Source organism: Numenius arquata, chromosome 21 (genome assembly GCF_964106895.1).
Source record: "Numenius arquata chromosome 21, bNumArq3.hap1.1, whole genome shotgun sequence".
In the NCBI taxonomy this organism is placed as follows: Eukaryota; Metazoa; Chordata; class Aves; order Charadriiformes; family Scolopacidae; genus Numenius; species Numenius arquata.
The window spans coordinates 7,336,343-7,351,487 of NC_133596.1; the positions used below are offsets into that span (position 1 = coordinate 7,336,343).

At 61.4% G+C, this 15,145-nt stretch overlaps 2 protein-coding genes across 5 annotated transcripts; one reads left to right on the forward strand and one right to left on the reverse strand.

Moving 5' to 3' along the window:
- Nucleotides 1-1,490: 1,490 nt before the first annotated feature.
- TRAPPC3 (trafficking protein particle complex subunit 3) lies at nucleotides 1,491-7,362 on the reverse strand. 4 transcript variants are annotated; one of them, XM_074161988.1, is made up of 6 exons: nucleotides 7,263-7,355; nucleotides 5,632-5,679; nucleotides 4,391-4,488; nucleotides 4,064-4,163; nucleotides 3,626-3,808; nucleotides 1,491-3,086 (listed from the first exon to the last, which is right to left on the reverse strand). In XM_074161988.1, exons 1-6 carry the CDS (start codon nucleotides 7,302-7,304, stop codon nucleotides 2,967-2,969), a joined length of 591 nt encoding a protein of 196 aa, XP_074018089.1. In that variant the 5' UTR covers nucleotides 7,305-7,355; the 3' UTR covers nucleotides 1,491-2,966. The 4 variants fall into 4 exon arrangements, with proteins under 4 accessions (XP_074018089.1, XP_074018092.1, XP_074018090.1 ...); XM_074161989.1 differs by lacking the exon at nucleotides 5,632-5,679 and adding an exon at nucleotides 4,290-4,299 and having other exon boundaries at nucleotides 1,497-3,086; nucleotides 4,064-4,171; nucleotides 7,263-7,304; XM_074161991.1 differs by lacking the exon at nucleotides 5,632-5,679 and having other exon boundaries at nucleotides 7,263-7,362.
- A 1,931-nt stretch (nucleotides 7,363-9,293) lies between these two features.
- Nucleotides 9,294-13,386, forward strand: LOC141474130 (uncharacterized). The gene is made up of 14 exons (XM_074161851.1): nucleotides 9,294-9,536; nucleotides 9,608-9,768; nucleotides 9,907-10,066; nucleotides 10,198-10,368; nucleotides 10,443-10,534; nucleotides 10,612-10,769; nucleotides 10,850-10,953; nucleotides 11,049-11,273; nucleotides 11,428-11,513; nucleotides 11,682-11,818; nucleotides 12,007-12,096; nucleotides 12,323-12,531; nucleotides 12,656-12,862; nucleotides 12,994-13,386. The coding sequence occupies exons 1-14, from the start codon at nucleotides 9,294-9,296 to the stop codon at nucleotides 13,279-13,281; spliced, it is 2,331 nt and encodes a 776-aa protein (XP_074017952.1). The 3' UTR covers nucleotides 13,282-13,386.
- The last annotated feature ends 1,759 nt before the right edge of the window (nucleotides 13,387-15,145 follow it).

Consider the following 15,145-nt stretch of genomic DNA (forward strand, 5'->3'; position numbering starts at 1 on the left):
GGATGTGGTACCGTGGCTGGGAGCCATGGTCTGGGTGATGCAGAGTCCATCTGCTGCCATCATGGGGTGGCCAAGTGGCCACTGTGGGCAGGCAGGGGCCAGGCACGGTGTGGGGGGACTCACCCTGTGTGCTGCCGTCTGCTGGGGTCTGGCAGCATCGCTGTCCGGCAGTGCGTCCCCCCCGCGTCCCCCCTGCCCTCGACTTGTCGCTATTGTCATCTCTAATATCACGCGGAGATATGAAAGGCTGAAAGTCGCCTCTTTCCCTGCCAGGTTAAATCGTTCACCAGGAATGTCTATTATTCCCACAAGTCAACTTTCCCCTTCGCGGTATGTGTCCAGGGGTCAGGCCTGGCACTACATGAAAGTGGAGGGTATTCAATAACCTAGAGCCGTGGAAAGGCTTTAGTCCAACTCCAACCATGTTGAGGGTTTTATTGATGCAGCATGCCTTTCCCCATTTGTTTCCTATAAACAGCACATGGTAATATTTAGTAGGTTTCAAACAGAGCTTTTTGCATATTCTCCCTTGTCTACAATGAGCTGCTCGGTAGTAGACAGTTTTAATTTACTTAATGCAATTTTTGCTTTTTGTTCTTCCAGAGGGTCTGGGCTGGTTTTGACCCAGTTGCCCCAGCAAATTACGGCGCAGCTCCGTAGTTCCCGGGGGGGCGGCAGTGGGACCCCGGGGACCCGCTCCCTGTGGGGGCCGAAGGAGGGGGAGGACCTGGGGTGAGCTCACCATTGCAAAATCACCCCCCCTTTAGCTGCAACATCAGCGAGGAGGACACAGGCCTCCCTCCCCTGGGACAGTCCCCGGGGGCAGCCGCTGCCCAGGGCTGTCTCAGGAGCCGGGTGCGTGTCGGGGCTGTTTGGGGCCACTCTGGCTGGCAAAGCCTGGCTTTTGTCACTGGCCGGGCTGGTGACACGTGATGCTTGGCAGCCCTGGCCAAAGAGAAAAGCCACTTTATTGCAAAAGCTGCTGCTTCCCCGTCCCTGGGGGTTGCAGCGGCCGGGGCGCAGCCCTGGGTGCTCCGTGTGAGGCTGTGGGGTGCCCCCCAGTGCAGGGAGATGCAGCCCACATGCCGAGTGGGGACGGGCGGGGGGGACACACGGGGCATAGATGCCTCCCGAGGTGACTTTTTGCTGCTATTAATGACCACAAAAAGGACATCCCGTCTCTCTCCACCACGGACTGCTTTGGGCTGGCAGCAGCGAGCCCCTGCTAACGTACCCACACGGGTATTTCCCGGGGCAGGAAAAGGCCATCCTCAAACAAGCAGGCATTGACTGTGCTTTCCCAGAGCTGCCCGTCAGCCCCCCGAGTCCCACCGCCGGCCACTATCTCTCCGTGTGCTGAATATTGGGCAGCTTTCGGCCGTCAGACATTCCTGGTGCGGCACTGCCATCGCCCCGCCAGCCCGGGCAGGACTGAGAGCCCGCACCAGCACCCACGGCACCAGAGAAAAGCAAGAGGAAACCAAAGAGTTGACACCGGGATTCTTTTAATGCAATCGCTTTTAAAATGCAGCCTTAAAGTGAATTATAATGGTCAACGATGACAAACGACAGATGGTTTTATCTCTGCAACACGGCCAGGCAGCACCTCTGCCTCCAAAACCCATCAGCCGCCGCTGTTCCTCCCTGTCGTTCTCTGACTGCTTTTACAGCTGCCCCTTTGCTGGACACGCATCACACCGGGCACCCCCACCCTCCCCCCAAAGGGACTCGGCGGGGGGAGAGAAGGGATGGGGTGAGCCAGCCAGTGTCCAGAGGACCCAGTGTTCACCCGGAGAACCTAAACGAGCTCTCTCTCACCTTACACTCAGGCACACACCTACAGAGGTGTCTGAGCTGCCAGCTCCCGGGGGAGTGAGGGAGAGTGTGGACCTGAAGCTCCCGATCACCTCCATGGATCTGTGCCTTCATGCTTTGTAAAGTGATGGCAGAACCGAACGTCTGACTGCGTTTCCGGCTGGACGGGGTGGCAGAGGAAGCTGATTTTCCACTATCTTGCTTTTTGAGATCTAATACTACGTTGTGTATTTATTTAACGAGCAGCGGGTGGTACAGACTGCCTGAGCCCGCCAGTCCCAGCAACACGGGGAATTCTGCTGTAGCCTAAACATCTGTGAGAACATCCAGGATATACCCCAGCACCACCTCCACGCTGCGCAGCGTTTATAGACCGTAACGGGGGAAGGGGATCTACCTGCTGAAACACATTTAATACCGCCCAGTCGTTAGTCTGAGCTTTGGGTTTTGTTCCCTGGACCTGCCCCGCGGCCCCTGGGCTGTACTCGCTGCAGACCCCAGGGGGGTTAGAGAAACCGCATTTCTGCCCCGGCCACACCAACCTCCCGAATCTGCCGGTGCTGGTGATGCCACCGCTCTCCGACAAAAGGAACCCCCCGGGTGCCGGTGCCCAAACGCATCTCCCAAGTCACCCTTTTTTATCAAGCTTGCATTTTACTAGTAACTTCAGAATCAAACACAGTTTGTTCTACAGAAATACTACATGTTTATCTCAGAATGAATTTTAAACTCCTCTTTTTTTTTTAAGGACAGCATGTAGCAGTAAATCAGTGGGCTCTCACAGCTTGGGTCTCCAGTTCTGGTAATAAAAGATGGATTCAGATTTGAACAGACCGGAGCTCGTCTGGAGTCTGAGCAGGAGTTCTCGCTCAACAAAATGTGACAATTAGAAACGGAGCGTAGAAAGAGTCCCCGGGGAAATATGAAAGAGACATCACCTGTGAAAAAGCTTCAGAATGAACCTGTGAAATAAACAGCAACCAGACACCTGTCTTCTACAGAAGGCGGAAATAACAGTAGAAGAATATAATTACATCTTAAACAGTCACTCTGAATGTACAGGGGCACTAGATCCCTACAGATCTGTGACGAAAGCGAATGGCTGAACCCAGCTGGTCCCCGCCAGTCCCAAAGGCAGACTGGGCTGCGATTCACTCTTCACCAGCCGGGAGATTGTCTTCAATCCGCCTGATGAACTTCATTCTTATTTCTGTGACGCTGTCACCCTTCAGCGTGTCCTGGACAAATTTTACATCTACAGCCATCTGAACCTGGGAAGAGGAAAGAAGAGCCGTTACCTCCTTTCAACAGCAGCTTCTCCAGGAACTGTGAAGCACCAGCTTAAGGACTCCGAGGACACGACACAATGCAGAACTCCACAGAAGCACACATTATTTTTCAAGACCCCACCCTCCTTGTCCATTGTGGCCTTCACGGTGGAAAGCAGGTACCTTACCTCGGCAAAGGCACCTCCTACAAGATAATCAAGCCTAAATAGAGACTCCTAAATTTGAGACAAAGCTGTCCTCTTGTTCCAGCAAATTCCCAACTAGGGATTACAGCAGTTACAAAGTGAGGATTTTGAAGCTTCATAAAAATCCAAGGAGATACCAGTGCCTGCACTTGGGTCCGAAGAGGAAGGAGCCTGGTCAGCACCTCTGGGACTCACAGCAGCCGAGCGCTCCTGTAACCCTGCACTTCTAGGAATGGATTTCGAGTCCAAAGCAAACACAGACTAGACATTAAAGCATCTGCTGATACCCTGGTCATTTGTAGTTCTGTCTCACTGGAAGAGAAGATGTTGGCTCACCATTTCCAGGGCACCTCGCAGCACTCCACACAACAGATTGGAGTAGATGAGAGACGAGTGGTTGTCAGGGAGCTCGACAAAGTCCACCAAGGGGTTATTCTCCAAGATCAGGGAGAACTCGTCGCCTCCAGGACTCCAGTTGGTGATGCTCGGAGTGATGCCCAGGTACATTTTAAATGCTATCTGTTATGGCAAAGAGAGTATGAACAAGAACACGTCCCATAGAGGTCAAAGCTGTGCTGTTGCTTTATCAAATCACTACAGGGTTTTGAAAACACCACTCCTTTCTCCCATTTCCCACCAGTAAGCAGTAGTCAGGGATCTAATTCTCTCTTTTTCCTCCACAAAACCTCAGTCAAACTCTCAGAACAGTCCTGTGAGTAGCAAAGGCTCTATCCCCACATGCAAAACCAGACAAAGCTGTGCTTTGACAATTACCTTTGCAATAACATCTGCAGTTTCACGGAAATCGTGGCACCTTCCGACATTGGACCGGGCCAGAAAGTCTTCTATTAACCGAACCCCAATGTTGTAACCCCTGTGAACGTACCAAAGAGCGACAGCTACAGCATGGGACGAGCGTAGCTTTAGAAAGCAAGCTGATGTTTATAAAAGATTATGGAGAAAAAAACACATTTAAATCTGAGAAATATCAGTGTTAAATAAAATTTAGTCTGCCAGGCTTTCGTTCTTCGTGCAGCAGCCAGAGGGGCCACACTGCCAAGCCCGGCTCCCACCAGGCTCCGTGGCAGCAGATCCACTTACATTTTGTCGAGCTGCTTGTTGACGTCCTCGTCGTTCTCATAGTCCTTGCACAGCTGGGTGACCAGAGCACCGTACGTCAGCGTGAAGAGCTCTGAGTTCTAGACAGAGGCAAAAAGGATTTAGCACAAGCCAGGGGGAGAAGTGACTGAGCACGGCTGTGTCTGTGTCCGGCGCTGCTGCCCTTGGCCCGGAGAGGGGGAACAGGAACCTGCTGTCTCAAAGGAATTTGCTGCTTAATAAGGAGAGATCCTCGTTTGTATTTTGGCACCGCAATTTCAGTCTCCTTGGAAAGAGAAATCCTCTTTGACTAGGAAGGACTGAGCACTTTCTTTCTCTCTCTCTCTCTCCTCACACACAGCACTTCCCAGGAACATGTCCCGAACCTGCTCCAAAGAAGGAAGGCAGGAGGCTGCTCACACTTGGAGCCACTGGTACCAACTCCTGTCAGCTGCCAATTAGCATCTCTCTGCTTTAATAAGCACATCCCCAGATAACTGGAATGACACCTCCAGGTCATTTCGTGTACTACTGACCACCTCCTGGACAGGTACGCGTGCAGTTGCCGGGGACCTGAATTTATTTCAGCCACTGACCTAGAGACGAAACTGCCTCAAACTGCTGTTATCTGTGTTCTGTGAACACGCTGCAAATGGGCAACGCTCGTCAAGCTCCATTTCTGCTCCTTTCACGGGGACAAAAAACGTTCATCTGTTTACAGATTTATTACATTCTGCTACCAAGAAAAAACCAAGACTCATCTGGTCCCCAGAAGGTTATCTAGGCACATAATTTGCTTCATATATTAAAATCATATATTAAAATCAGCTCCTCGGACCCAGAAGAGGGACAGCGAGGACGATTTCAGGTCAGGTCAGCAGATCTGTTCCGTGCACATCCACTCCCTGTGCCTGGCAAGGACCAGAGTCACTTGGGCTTTCTCTGCAGAGTTGCCAGATTTGCAGAAAACGCCACGGGGAGACTCTCCTCTCCTGGCCACCGCTGTCACCCCGACACAACCTGACACAACCATGTCAGGGCATTTTCTTGAGAGCCATTAAGCTCTCGGTGATTACACGGTCATTAAAGGCTGCAAAAAAAAAACTACAACAGGCTTTAGCTTTTCACAGAACCTGAAGGAATTGTTTTCAGGAATAAACCATCATAATTTATTTCTGCTTTCAGTTTTAGCATTCAGAAACATGACAGAGAGTCTAATCTCGGATTAAAAGCCTATCACCTACCATGAGATGCATAGATGCGGAAGGTGAAATGAATGGCAAATACCAATACTAGAGAATGAAAGCAGCAGGCAGGCAGAAAGGAAGGGAAAAGAGACAACATCAGAGTTAAGTGACAACACTGATCGCACTTCATTCTACACAAGATTACACAAAGCAAGACAAACACAGGGAGGAATCGCTCCCAAACGGCAACATTCAACGGAAACAATAGAAACTGGGATTGTTAGAAGACACAGGGAATTCCACCTTGTCGGTTGTAAGCACGTGGAAAAGAACTGGTCAGGCTTCTTGGAACTTTTGCCCAATTTTAGATCTAAAGAATTGACACATTCTTTGTTGTTGGTTTTTTTTTTTTTTTTACTTACAATTCTGCTTTCATCTCTGAAAGATAAAGGTTGTGTAAGGTCACATCACTCAAGAGCGAAGGACAAGGCGGAAATCTCCTGCAGCTCAACTGGCAGAGTCAGACATTTGGCAGAGAATTTAACAAACGTGCAAAAAAGGTTACGCTACTTTGAGGGATTTCAGTAGTTTTAGTAAAGACAAGGCTTGGCAGCCAGAGAGAGTAGGGGTGAATGGATGGAGGAAATCCAGCTGTTACCAGTCCCAGGTGTTGTCATTTACTGTGCAAAGCCATGAAACCCTCACCTGCTGTCACCAGCCCCAGAGTCTGCAAACCCAGGGCTGGTCACCGCTAGTGCCTGAGACACTGCTATTCGGGTCACTTTAAGCTGTTATAACAAGGCAAACTTCTAAATTCATATCGGTAAACAAACTCTTCATTTTCAGCCAATCTAACAGAATTAAAGTGCCCAATGCTTTTCCATTTTTTTTTTTGTTTGTTTTCATATTGCAGAGTAATATATAGTCTCAAGACTATGTAACCCTTCTGTGGCTACAAAACTGTCAGCATCCTAAGGAAGTAACACCAGTTCCTCAAATAAAAATCAGGGTATTTAAGGGGCCGAATCGCGGGTGGTGCGGAGGGGGCAGGGGCAGCTGCCCGGCCCCCGCTGAGCCACAGCCAGCCCCTCGATGCGGCCAGGGAAGGAGGAAAAAACACATTTGGTTTTTTATTACTTGCTTTCAAACACTGACATTGCAACAGAAACAGATGAATTTGGCCCAGTCAGACCCGAGCTCCGCAGTTTTGCTCTCCCTCCCCCGTTTCCGAGCCCAGCCGGTACCGCGGGATCCGTCAGAGGAGGGAAGCCTCTGCGTTCTGGCTGTCACGTCTCCACGAACCGTGTGTCCCGCTCCTGTCGGATCCCGGGCCCGCCGCACCGGCCGCTCCCCGCCCTGCCCTGCAGCTGGCGGCAGCGAACGGCGGCGGGTACCGGAGGCTCTAGGCCGCGCCGGTTCCCGGGCCGTGGCGGGCCCCGCAGCACCCCAAGTGCGGGTCGCCCCGCGCCCCCCGCTCCGCACCAGCCGCCGGGGCAGGCGGAGGGGCCGGTCCCGCCGATCTCCTCCCGTAAACCCGGGCGGGCAGCGCGGCCCAGCGGCGGGCGGAAGGCGCCGGGCCCTGCCGCGGGCCTCCACCGCCGGGCCGGGCCTCCGCTTCCTCTGCACCCCCCGCACCGGGCCCAGCCGGGGCCCGCCCGGCCCCTCGGGCGCCACCGCCCCGCCGTTACCATTTTCTTGCTCTCGGTTCCGCGGCCGGCCTGGCGCGACATCCTGCCCGGCCGCCGCCCGCCCGGCTCGGCCCCGCCGCCTTCCGCACCCGCCGCACCGCGGGGCACGCTGGGACTCGCAGTCCGCCCCGCGCCGCCGGCCCCGCCTCGGCCGCGCCGCTGAACTACGACCCCCAGAGTGCAATGCGGCCGCGCGCGTGCGCGTGAGCCTCCTTGACAGGCGAAGAGGAGGGGTCACCCTGCCTCACGTGACGGAGAGGCGCCTACAAATCCCGGCGGGGGGGGGGAGAGGGTCACCTGACCGCCGGGGTGGGCGGGGCGAGGGGCGGGGCCGCGCCGCTAGGGGGCGCCATCGCCCGCCGGGCCGCGCTCTGCGCCTGAGCCGGGCCTGGTCCCGCGGCCGGTCCTTCCTCCGCACCCCGTTCCGGTTCCCCCCGCTCCCCTGGGAGCCTGCCGGCAGCGGGGGGCCTCGCTCGCGGCGGCGACTGCGGTGCTGGTCGCGTGACCGGTCCCCGGGCAGGGCCGGGCGGCCGGCAGGGCCTGCAGGGGGCCCCCAGCCCCGCTGGTGGCTGCGAGGGGTTTTGCTGGATGAAGAAGGGATAGAGTCATGGAGCGATTCGGGTTGGAAGGGACCTTAAAGCCCATCCAGTCCCACCCCCCGCCCCGGGCAGGAACACCGACCACCAGACCCGGTTGCTCAAAGCCCCGTCCAGCCCGGCCGTGGGCACCCCCGGGGATGGGCCTCTCCCTCTGGTCCCGCTGCCCCGTCCCTGCCCGGCCGCTGGCCCCCATGTCTTGGCAGAAACTGGCTTCTGGGGCAAGGGCAGCCAGTGTCCCCTGGGGCGGACGGAGCGAGCCCAGGGCTAGCGGGGCAGGACCAGCGTGGGGTGGGAACGGGGGCCACTGGGCACAGGGTTTGCACACTTGGCGCACGTGAGAAACAAGGACAGCAGTGGGGAAACGCAGCTGAGGGCAGGGGTGTCACAGAAACCAGCCCAGCGCAGGGCTCTATCCAGCTGCAGTAAATATTTACTGGAGCAACTGAGCCCCACCGACCCTCTCCAGCCAGCGCGGCCCCCTGAGCACCAGCCTCTGCTCCCAGATGGACGCTGCCTGGTGGTTATTTATTTATTCGGTGATGTCTCTATCCTAGACGTGTCGCTGAGTGAGTCCTGGTTGCTGACCCACACTCAGGGGTGGCTCCAGCCAGGGTGGTGCAATGGAGGATGGGCTCTGAGTGTGGAGGGAGCCCTTAGTGGGGACCCCACCACTCCCCGCCGGCTGCTCAGGAATCCAGCAGCTGGGTGATCGCTCGCTGTCACCGCCGAGCAGCAGTGCCGGGAGCATGGGGGCCAGCCAGGCTCTTGCCGGCTGCGGCCGACCTGCTGGCATTGCCTTACATGGCTACGTCCCCAGGACAGCCTGGGCCGTGCTCGCTGGGCTGCTGGCGGGCTGCGAGCCTCTAGGCCTGATACCAGCTCCTGGCATGGTCGATCCAGGCTGGGGAACTGCCAGCGTCACCGCCATCCCCGGCAGGAGCTGGATGCGGTGCCAGCGAGAGGCTGAGGTGTCTGTGTTCCCCCATCTCCCAGCCCTAAAGCGCAGGGAGCAGCCTGGGGGCGCCGGGCCCCCTCCTGCTCCCAGCCCCGGCGGGCAAATGGCCACAGAATCCCAGAAGGGTTTGGGTTGGAAAGGACCTTAAAGCTCATCTGGTTCCAACACCTTCCACCAGACCGGGTGGCTCAAAGCCCCGTCCAACCTGGTCTTGAATTCTCGGTCTTGGTCTCCAGGGAGGAGGCATCCACAGCTTCCCTGCCCCGGGACCTCCGGCACCAGCATCCCCCGACCCGGGACTCCCAGGCCCGGGATCCCCGGTGCCGTCCCGCCCCGCTCCGCCCCGTCCGGTGGGGCGCGGGACGGAGCTGCAGCGCGTCCCGCCCCGTCCCGTCCCGCCCCCCTGCGCCCATCGCCCGTGGCCTCGGAGCTGCGGGTCGGGTCGATCCCGGGAACCGAGCCGTGCCCAGCCGTTCCATGCCGCGCCGAGCCGCCCCCCCGCCCGCCCGGCGGCGCTCGGCGGCCCCGGGAGCGGCGGTGGCGGGGCTGGCGGGGCTCCGGGCCGCCGCCGTGCTGCTGCTGTGCGCGGGGGTGGGCGCCGGGCCGGGGCGGGCGCAGCCGTTCGCCTTCTCCTTCCCCTTCCAGGACCCGGCCCTGCCCTGGCACCGCCGCCTCGACGACCTGCTGGGCCGGCTGAGCCCCGCCGAGCTGGTGCTGCAGGTGAGGGGGCGGCGGGGGCGGCCCCGGGACCCCCCCGGGATCCCCCTTCGCTCAGCGCCGCTGGCCCGCAGGTGGCGAGGGGGGGCGCGATGGGGAACGGCCCCGCGCCCCCGATCCCGCGGCTGGGCATCGCGCCCTACAACTGGAACACCGAGTGCTTGCGGGGCGACGCGGAGGCGCCCGGCTGGGCCACGGCTTTCCCCCAGGCGCTGGGGCTCGCCGCCGCCTTCAGGTACGGGCACCGGGGACGGCCCCCCCGGGGATGCACCGGGGATGGACCCCCACGGGACGGGGCATCCGTGAACGTGGGACTTGGCCCCGCAGAACGGACCCCTCCTTGTGCCCTGACCCCTGCACACCCCTCCCACAGCCCCGAGCTCATCTACCGGGTGGCCAACGCCACTGCCACCGAGGTGAGAGCCAAGCACAATGACTTCACCGCCACCGGCCACTACGGTGACCACACCGGGCTCAGCTGCTTCAGCCCCGTCCTGAACATCATGAGGCACCCGCTGTGGGGCAGGAACCAGGTGCCGGCACTGGAGGGGCCCACGCAGGACTGTGGGTGGCCGGCTGGAGGGTGGCAGCAGCTCTCCAGGGCGCTGGCTGTGGGGGTGCAGGGCTGGGGGTCCCAGCAGTGACCTGCCTGCACCTTGGCCAGGAGACCTATGGGGAGGACCCGTTCCTGAGCGGGGAGCTGGCCCGCAGCTTCGTGCAGGGGCTGCAGGGCCAGCACCCCCGCTACATCAAGGCCAGCGCCGGCTGCAAGCACTTCAGTGTGCACGGGGGCCCCGAGAACATCCCCGTCTCCCGGCTGAGCTTTGATGCCAAGGTGAGTGTGGCAGGGCCATGGGACGGCTGGTGGCTCCCCCGGGCACTGAGCCCTGTCTGCTGCCACGCTCACAGGTGCTGGAGCGGGACCTGCGCACCACCTTCCTGCCCCAGTTCCAGGCGTGCGTGCGCGCCGGCTCCTACAGCTTCATGTGCAGCTACAACAGGTACCGAGCACAGCGGGGGCTGCCTGCGGGGTGGCTGGTGGCCGGGCGGGTGGGCTGCCCCATGCCCTCTCCCACAGGATCAACGGCGTTCCTGCCTGCGCCAACAAAAAGCTGCTGACGGACATCCTGCGCGGGGAGTGGGGATTTGAGGGCTACGTGGTGAGCGACGAGGGGGCCCTGGAGCTCATCATGCTGGGCCACCACTACACCCGCACCTTCCTGGAGACGGCGGTTGGTGAGCTGGCGGGATGGGCGCGGGGTTCCTGGGCACCAGGCAGCCGTGACAGGCGGTTTCCCTTCTCTCCGGCACGGCAGCCTCCATGAACGCTGGCTGCAACCTGGAGCTCTCCTACGGCATGAGGAACAACGTCTTCATGCACATCCCCCAGGCTCTGGCCACGGGCAACATCACACTGCAGGTGACTGGGGGGCAGCGGGGCTGGGGGCACGGGCAGGGAGCCCTGGTTGCCACCTGACAAGCACCACCGAGGTTTGGGTGCTGGGGTCTTTGCAGATGCTGCAAGACCGGGTCCGGCCTCTCTTCTACACGCGGATGCGGCTGGGGGAGTTCGACCCCCCGGCCATGAACCCCTATAGTGCCCTGGACCTGAGCGTGGTGCAGAGCCCCGAGCACCGCAACCTCTCCCTGGAAGCTGCTGTCAAGAGCTTCGTGCTGCTGAAGAACGTGCGGGGAACGCTGCCCCTCCGGGCCCAGGACCTGCCAGGCAAACGCCTCGCGGTGAGCACCGCGAACGGAAGCGGCAGGGGGACACGGTGACCCGGGGGCTGCTGGCTCCATACCCTGGGCACGCAGGGGTCCCCTCCTTTGGAGAGCCGCAGGCTGCATGGCACAGTGCTGCCGGTGCCCACCCTCACCCCTCTGCCCTCTGCAGGTGGTGGGTCCCTTTGCCGACAACTCCCGGGTGCTGTTTGGGGACTACGCGCCGGTGCCGGAGCCGCGGTACATCTACACTCCCCGGTGAGACAGCGCGGTGCTGCCGGCCGTCCCCAGCCATGGGCACTGCCCGGTGCTGCTGCTGCAGCCGCTCGACCCTTTGCTGGGGGTCAGGGCAAGGGGGGGTTCCCCAAGGCACCCCGACCCTGGGGCACACAGCAGCTCCCGTGCCCTCTGCTTTCCCCGGAACAGGAGAGGGCTGGAGACGCTGCCGGCCAATGTCAGCTTCGCGGCGGGCTGCCGGGAGCCGCGGTGCCAGCAGTACTCGCGGGCAGAGGTGGCGGCTGTGGTGGGGGCAGCCGACATGGTGGTGGTCTGCCTGGGGACAGGTAGGTGGGAGCGGGAAGAGCCCTGGGTGGGCACGGCCTGGGGACGGGGAGTACCCCAGAGCCTGGGCAGCTCCAGGGGAGGAATGGGTCCCCATCGGCCCCCCGAGGCAGTCAGTGCCCCTCTACCGCACCCGTCTGCGGTGCCTGGGTGGGGTGTAAGGGACTGTCCCTTGGCTGTCCCCATGCAGGGGCGGATGTGGAGACGGAGGCGAAGGACCGGAGGGACCTGTCCCTGCCGGGCCACCAGCTGGAGCTGCTGCAGGATGCTGTGCAGGCGGGTAGGGACTCTGGGGGGGCTTGGGTTCCCAGCCAGGGCAGCACATGGGCACCTGGGGGCTGGCTGTGGGGTCCTGTGGGTTGGGGCCAGCCCAGAGGGGGTGGTGATGGGCTGCGGCACAGGGAGGGGAACCACAACCCCCCCGGGCATTCCTCATCCATGGGGCACCCCAGAGCCGTCCCAGCAGCACTGGTGCAGGGCTCTTGGTGACAGCCGTCTCCCTGCAGCCGCCGGGCACCCCGTCATCCTGCTGCTGTTCAACGCGGGGCCCCTGGATGTGAGCTGGGCGCAGGCACACGAGGGCGTGGGGGCCATCCTGGCCTGCTTCTTCCCTGCCCAGGCCACCGGCCTCGCCATCGCTAGGGTTCTGCTGGGCGAGACGGGGGCCAACCCAGCTGGCAAACTACCAGCCACGTGGCCCGCAGGCATGCACCAGGTAAGGCCAGGGCAGGCAACGGCACCCGTAGCCCTCAGTGGCTAGGGGAGCCATGGGATGCAGGGCTGATGCTTAACCGTGCCCACCCAGCCCTGCCCCACTCCACCGGCCCCCCGTCCCGCAGGTGCCACCGATGGAGAACTACACCATGGAGGGGCGGACGTACCGGTACTACGGGCAGGAGCCCCCGCTCTTCCCCTTTGGCTATGGGCTGTCCTACACCACCTTCCAGTACCGGGACCTGGTGCTGAACCCCCCGGTGCTGCCCATCTGTGCCAACCTCTCCGTGTCAGTGGTGCTGGCGAACACGGGGCAGCGGGATGGCGAGGAGGTGAGCACGGCTGCTCCACACTGGTGTGGCTGTAGGGAGTACGGAGGCAGCCGAGGTCTCCCCCGGGGTCCCCCCTGCCAGGGGGGCAGCTAGGGGGTCCCTTCAGCGCTGATTCCTGTCCCTCCGGGCAGGTGGTGCAGCTGTACCTGCGGTGGGAGCAGTCATCCGTGCCGGTGCCCCGCTGGCAGCTGGTGGCGTTCCGCCGCGTGGCCGTGCCAGCCGGCCGGGAGACCAAGCTGTCCTTCCAGGTGGTGGCGGAGCAGCGTGCCGTCTGGGCACAGGACTGGCGCCTCGAACCCGGCACCTTCACCCTCTTTGCCGGCGGGCAGCAGCCGGGCCAGCAGACGCAGGCACCCTCGGAGGTGCTGAGCGCGCGGTTCACCGTCACCGGCGCAGCCCAGCCCCTGAGCAGGTGCTAGAGGTGGGGGTGACCGTGGGGTGCAGCCCGGGGTGCTGGGGGTCCCACGTACTGCAGGAAGCGTGATTGTCCCACTCACAATAAAGTGCTGGGTGCTGCTCCGTGGCGGCTGTGTGGGGACTCTCCTTGTGTCCCCCCAGCACAGGGCTAGGAGCGTCCCCACAGCAGGATGGCAGTGCCCCTGCCCTGCCCGGGGCTTTCACCCTCCTCCCCATCCCTGTCCCCCCCTGGGGTGCCTCTGCAGCCCCACACCCTGCCCGAGCCCTATGCTGGCCATCGGGCAGCGGCTGCTCAGACCCACACGTGCCCCGGCCGGTGCACGCCTGCGCCTCCTGCTCTATTTATATCTGCCGTGGCCGATCCAGCGCATTCCCATGCCGAGAGGGTGGGGGTCCAGCAGCAATGCCTTTGTCTCCAGCCTGGGGGGCTCGGGAGGGCAGGGGCTGGCCCCTCTCCTGCCCAGTCAGGATTTGTTCCCCGGAGGGTGGCAGCCGTGCAGCCAGCGGCAGGGCCAGCATGGCGAGGAGCGGGCAGGGGACAGGGATGCAGCAGTGGGAACAGCCAAGCCCTGCACCAGCCAGAGGGATGGATCCGGCCCTACAGCAGCTCGGGTGCCGTGGGGCACCCGTTGGGACAGGGTCCAGCAGCAATGGGGAGCCGGAGCCAGGCAGGAGCTCCTCGGGACGGCGTTGGAGGGCCCAGAGGCCGAGGTGGGGTTGATGGGGAGCGTGTGGGGCTGCCCAGGCCTGACACCATGACATCAGGGCACTAATTACAGATGTGGCCTGGGATAATTACAAAGCAAGTGAGGGCTGCGGCAGGGCAGGGCAGGGCTCAGCCCATCGCTGGCCTATTTGTCACCTGCACCCACAGGGATTGTCTTGCAGCAATGGGGCTTTGTGGCCAGCCATGATGCCAGCCCCACAGCAAGATGCTTGGGGGCTAGTGGCTGCCCTGGCACAGTGCCGGGGACGGGCTGATACTGCACCCATCTGATCTGGGACAGGGTGCAGGGACAGACCCTCACCCTCGGGTTCCTGCCATGTCAGTATCCCAGAGTTAGTGGGGTTCAGCTGGAGCATTTTGGGGGCAGGGGTTCACATCAGCCCTCATGGCCACGGTACCTGCCCCGAAACAGCCCCGTGCAGAGCAGCAGGGTGGGAGCAGCCTGGGATGGGGTCAAAGGCCTGGGGCCAGAGGAGGGATGTGTGGGGTGAGGTGTGGGGAGTGGGTGGGATGGGGTGTCCCCCACAGCACTTTGCCCAGAGATGTCAGTGGGGTTTGTTTGCCATCCTCATCCCTTTTGCACGCAGCCTCGGCAGCGTCAGGGCAGCGGCTGAGCCGCAGCTGTAATTGTCCTTCGATTTTTGGGTGCTCAGCACCCCCTTGGCTCCTTGCAGGCAGCATCAGGCCGAGGGGCTGGGCAAGCTGCGGGGGGGGCTGAAGCTGGGGCGGGGCCCCAGCCCACTGGGTGCAGCCCCCTCCCCAGGCCGGCCCGAGGGAGCCATGGCAGTGTTGCACTATGCACCGAGGGGCTGAGGAGCATGGGGAACTCGGGCGTGCAGCTGCTGGCGCCGGGCAGCACGCTCGTCATGAGCTCATCGGATTTTCCATCAGCGCAGGGCAGGCGGCTGTTCCCAGCACGGTGGGAACGGGGGGGGGCTGGACCCAGGAACCCCAACGCAGCAGGGCGCTCTCTGCCTGCAGCGGGGTGATCGATCCGTGCTCTGATTGTTGTATAAGCCCATCGACTCAGGCTGGCACAGCGGCCAGGAGCCCTCTGCATCGCTGCCCACGCTGGAATTGCACAGCCGCAGGCCATGTACACCCGTGATTGCCCCTTCCACACTGTGCCCCCCGCTCCG

What these genes read in the sequence shown, in the direction of transcription:
- LOC141474130 (XM_074161851.1), top strand. Translation starts at nt 9,294, where the DNA reads ATGCCGCGCCGAGCCGCCCCCCCGCCCGCCCGGCGGCGCTCGGCGGCC. An exon ending in CGCTGTGGGGCAGGAACCAG is followed by an intron (nt 10,067 to 10,197) that starts GTGCCGGCACTG and finishes CACCTTGGCCAG; the next exon opens with GAGACCTATGGGGAGGACCC. An exon ending in GGCAGCGGGATGGCGAGGAG is followed by an intron (nt 12,863 to 12,993) that starts GTGAGCACGGCT and finishes CCCTCCGGGCAG; the next exon opens with GTGGTGCAGCTGTACCTGCG.
- TRAPPC3 (XM_074161988.1), bottom strand. Translation starts at nt 7,304, where the DNA reads ATGTCGCGCCAGGCCGGCCGCGGAACCGAGAGCAAGAAAATG. An exon ending in AACAAGCAGCTCGACAAAAT is followed by an intron (nt 4,164 to 4,390) that starts GTAAGTGGATCT and finishes GTACGTTCACAG; the next exon opens with GGGTTACAACATTGGGGTTC. An exon ending in TGCGAGGTGCCCTGGAAATG is followed by an intron (nt 3,087 to 3,625) that starts GTGAGCCAACAT and finishes TCCTCTTCCCAG; the next exon opens with GTTCAGATGGCTGTAGATGT.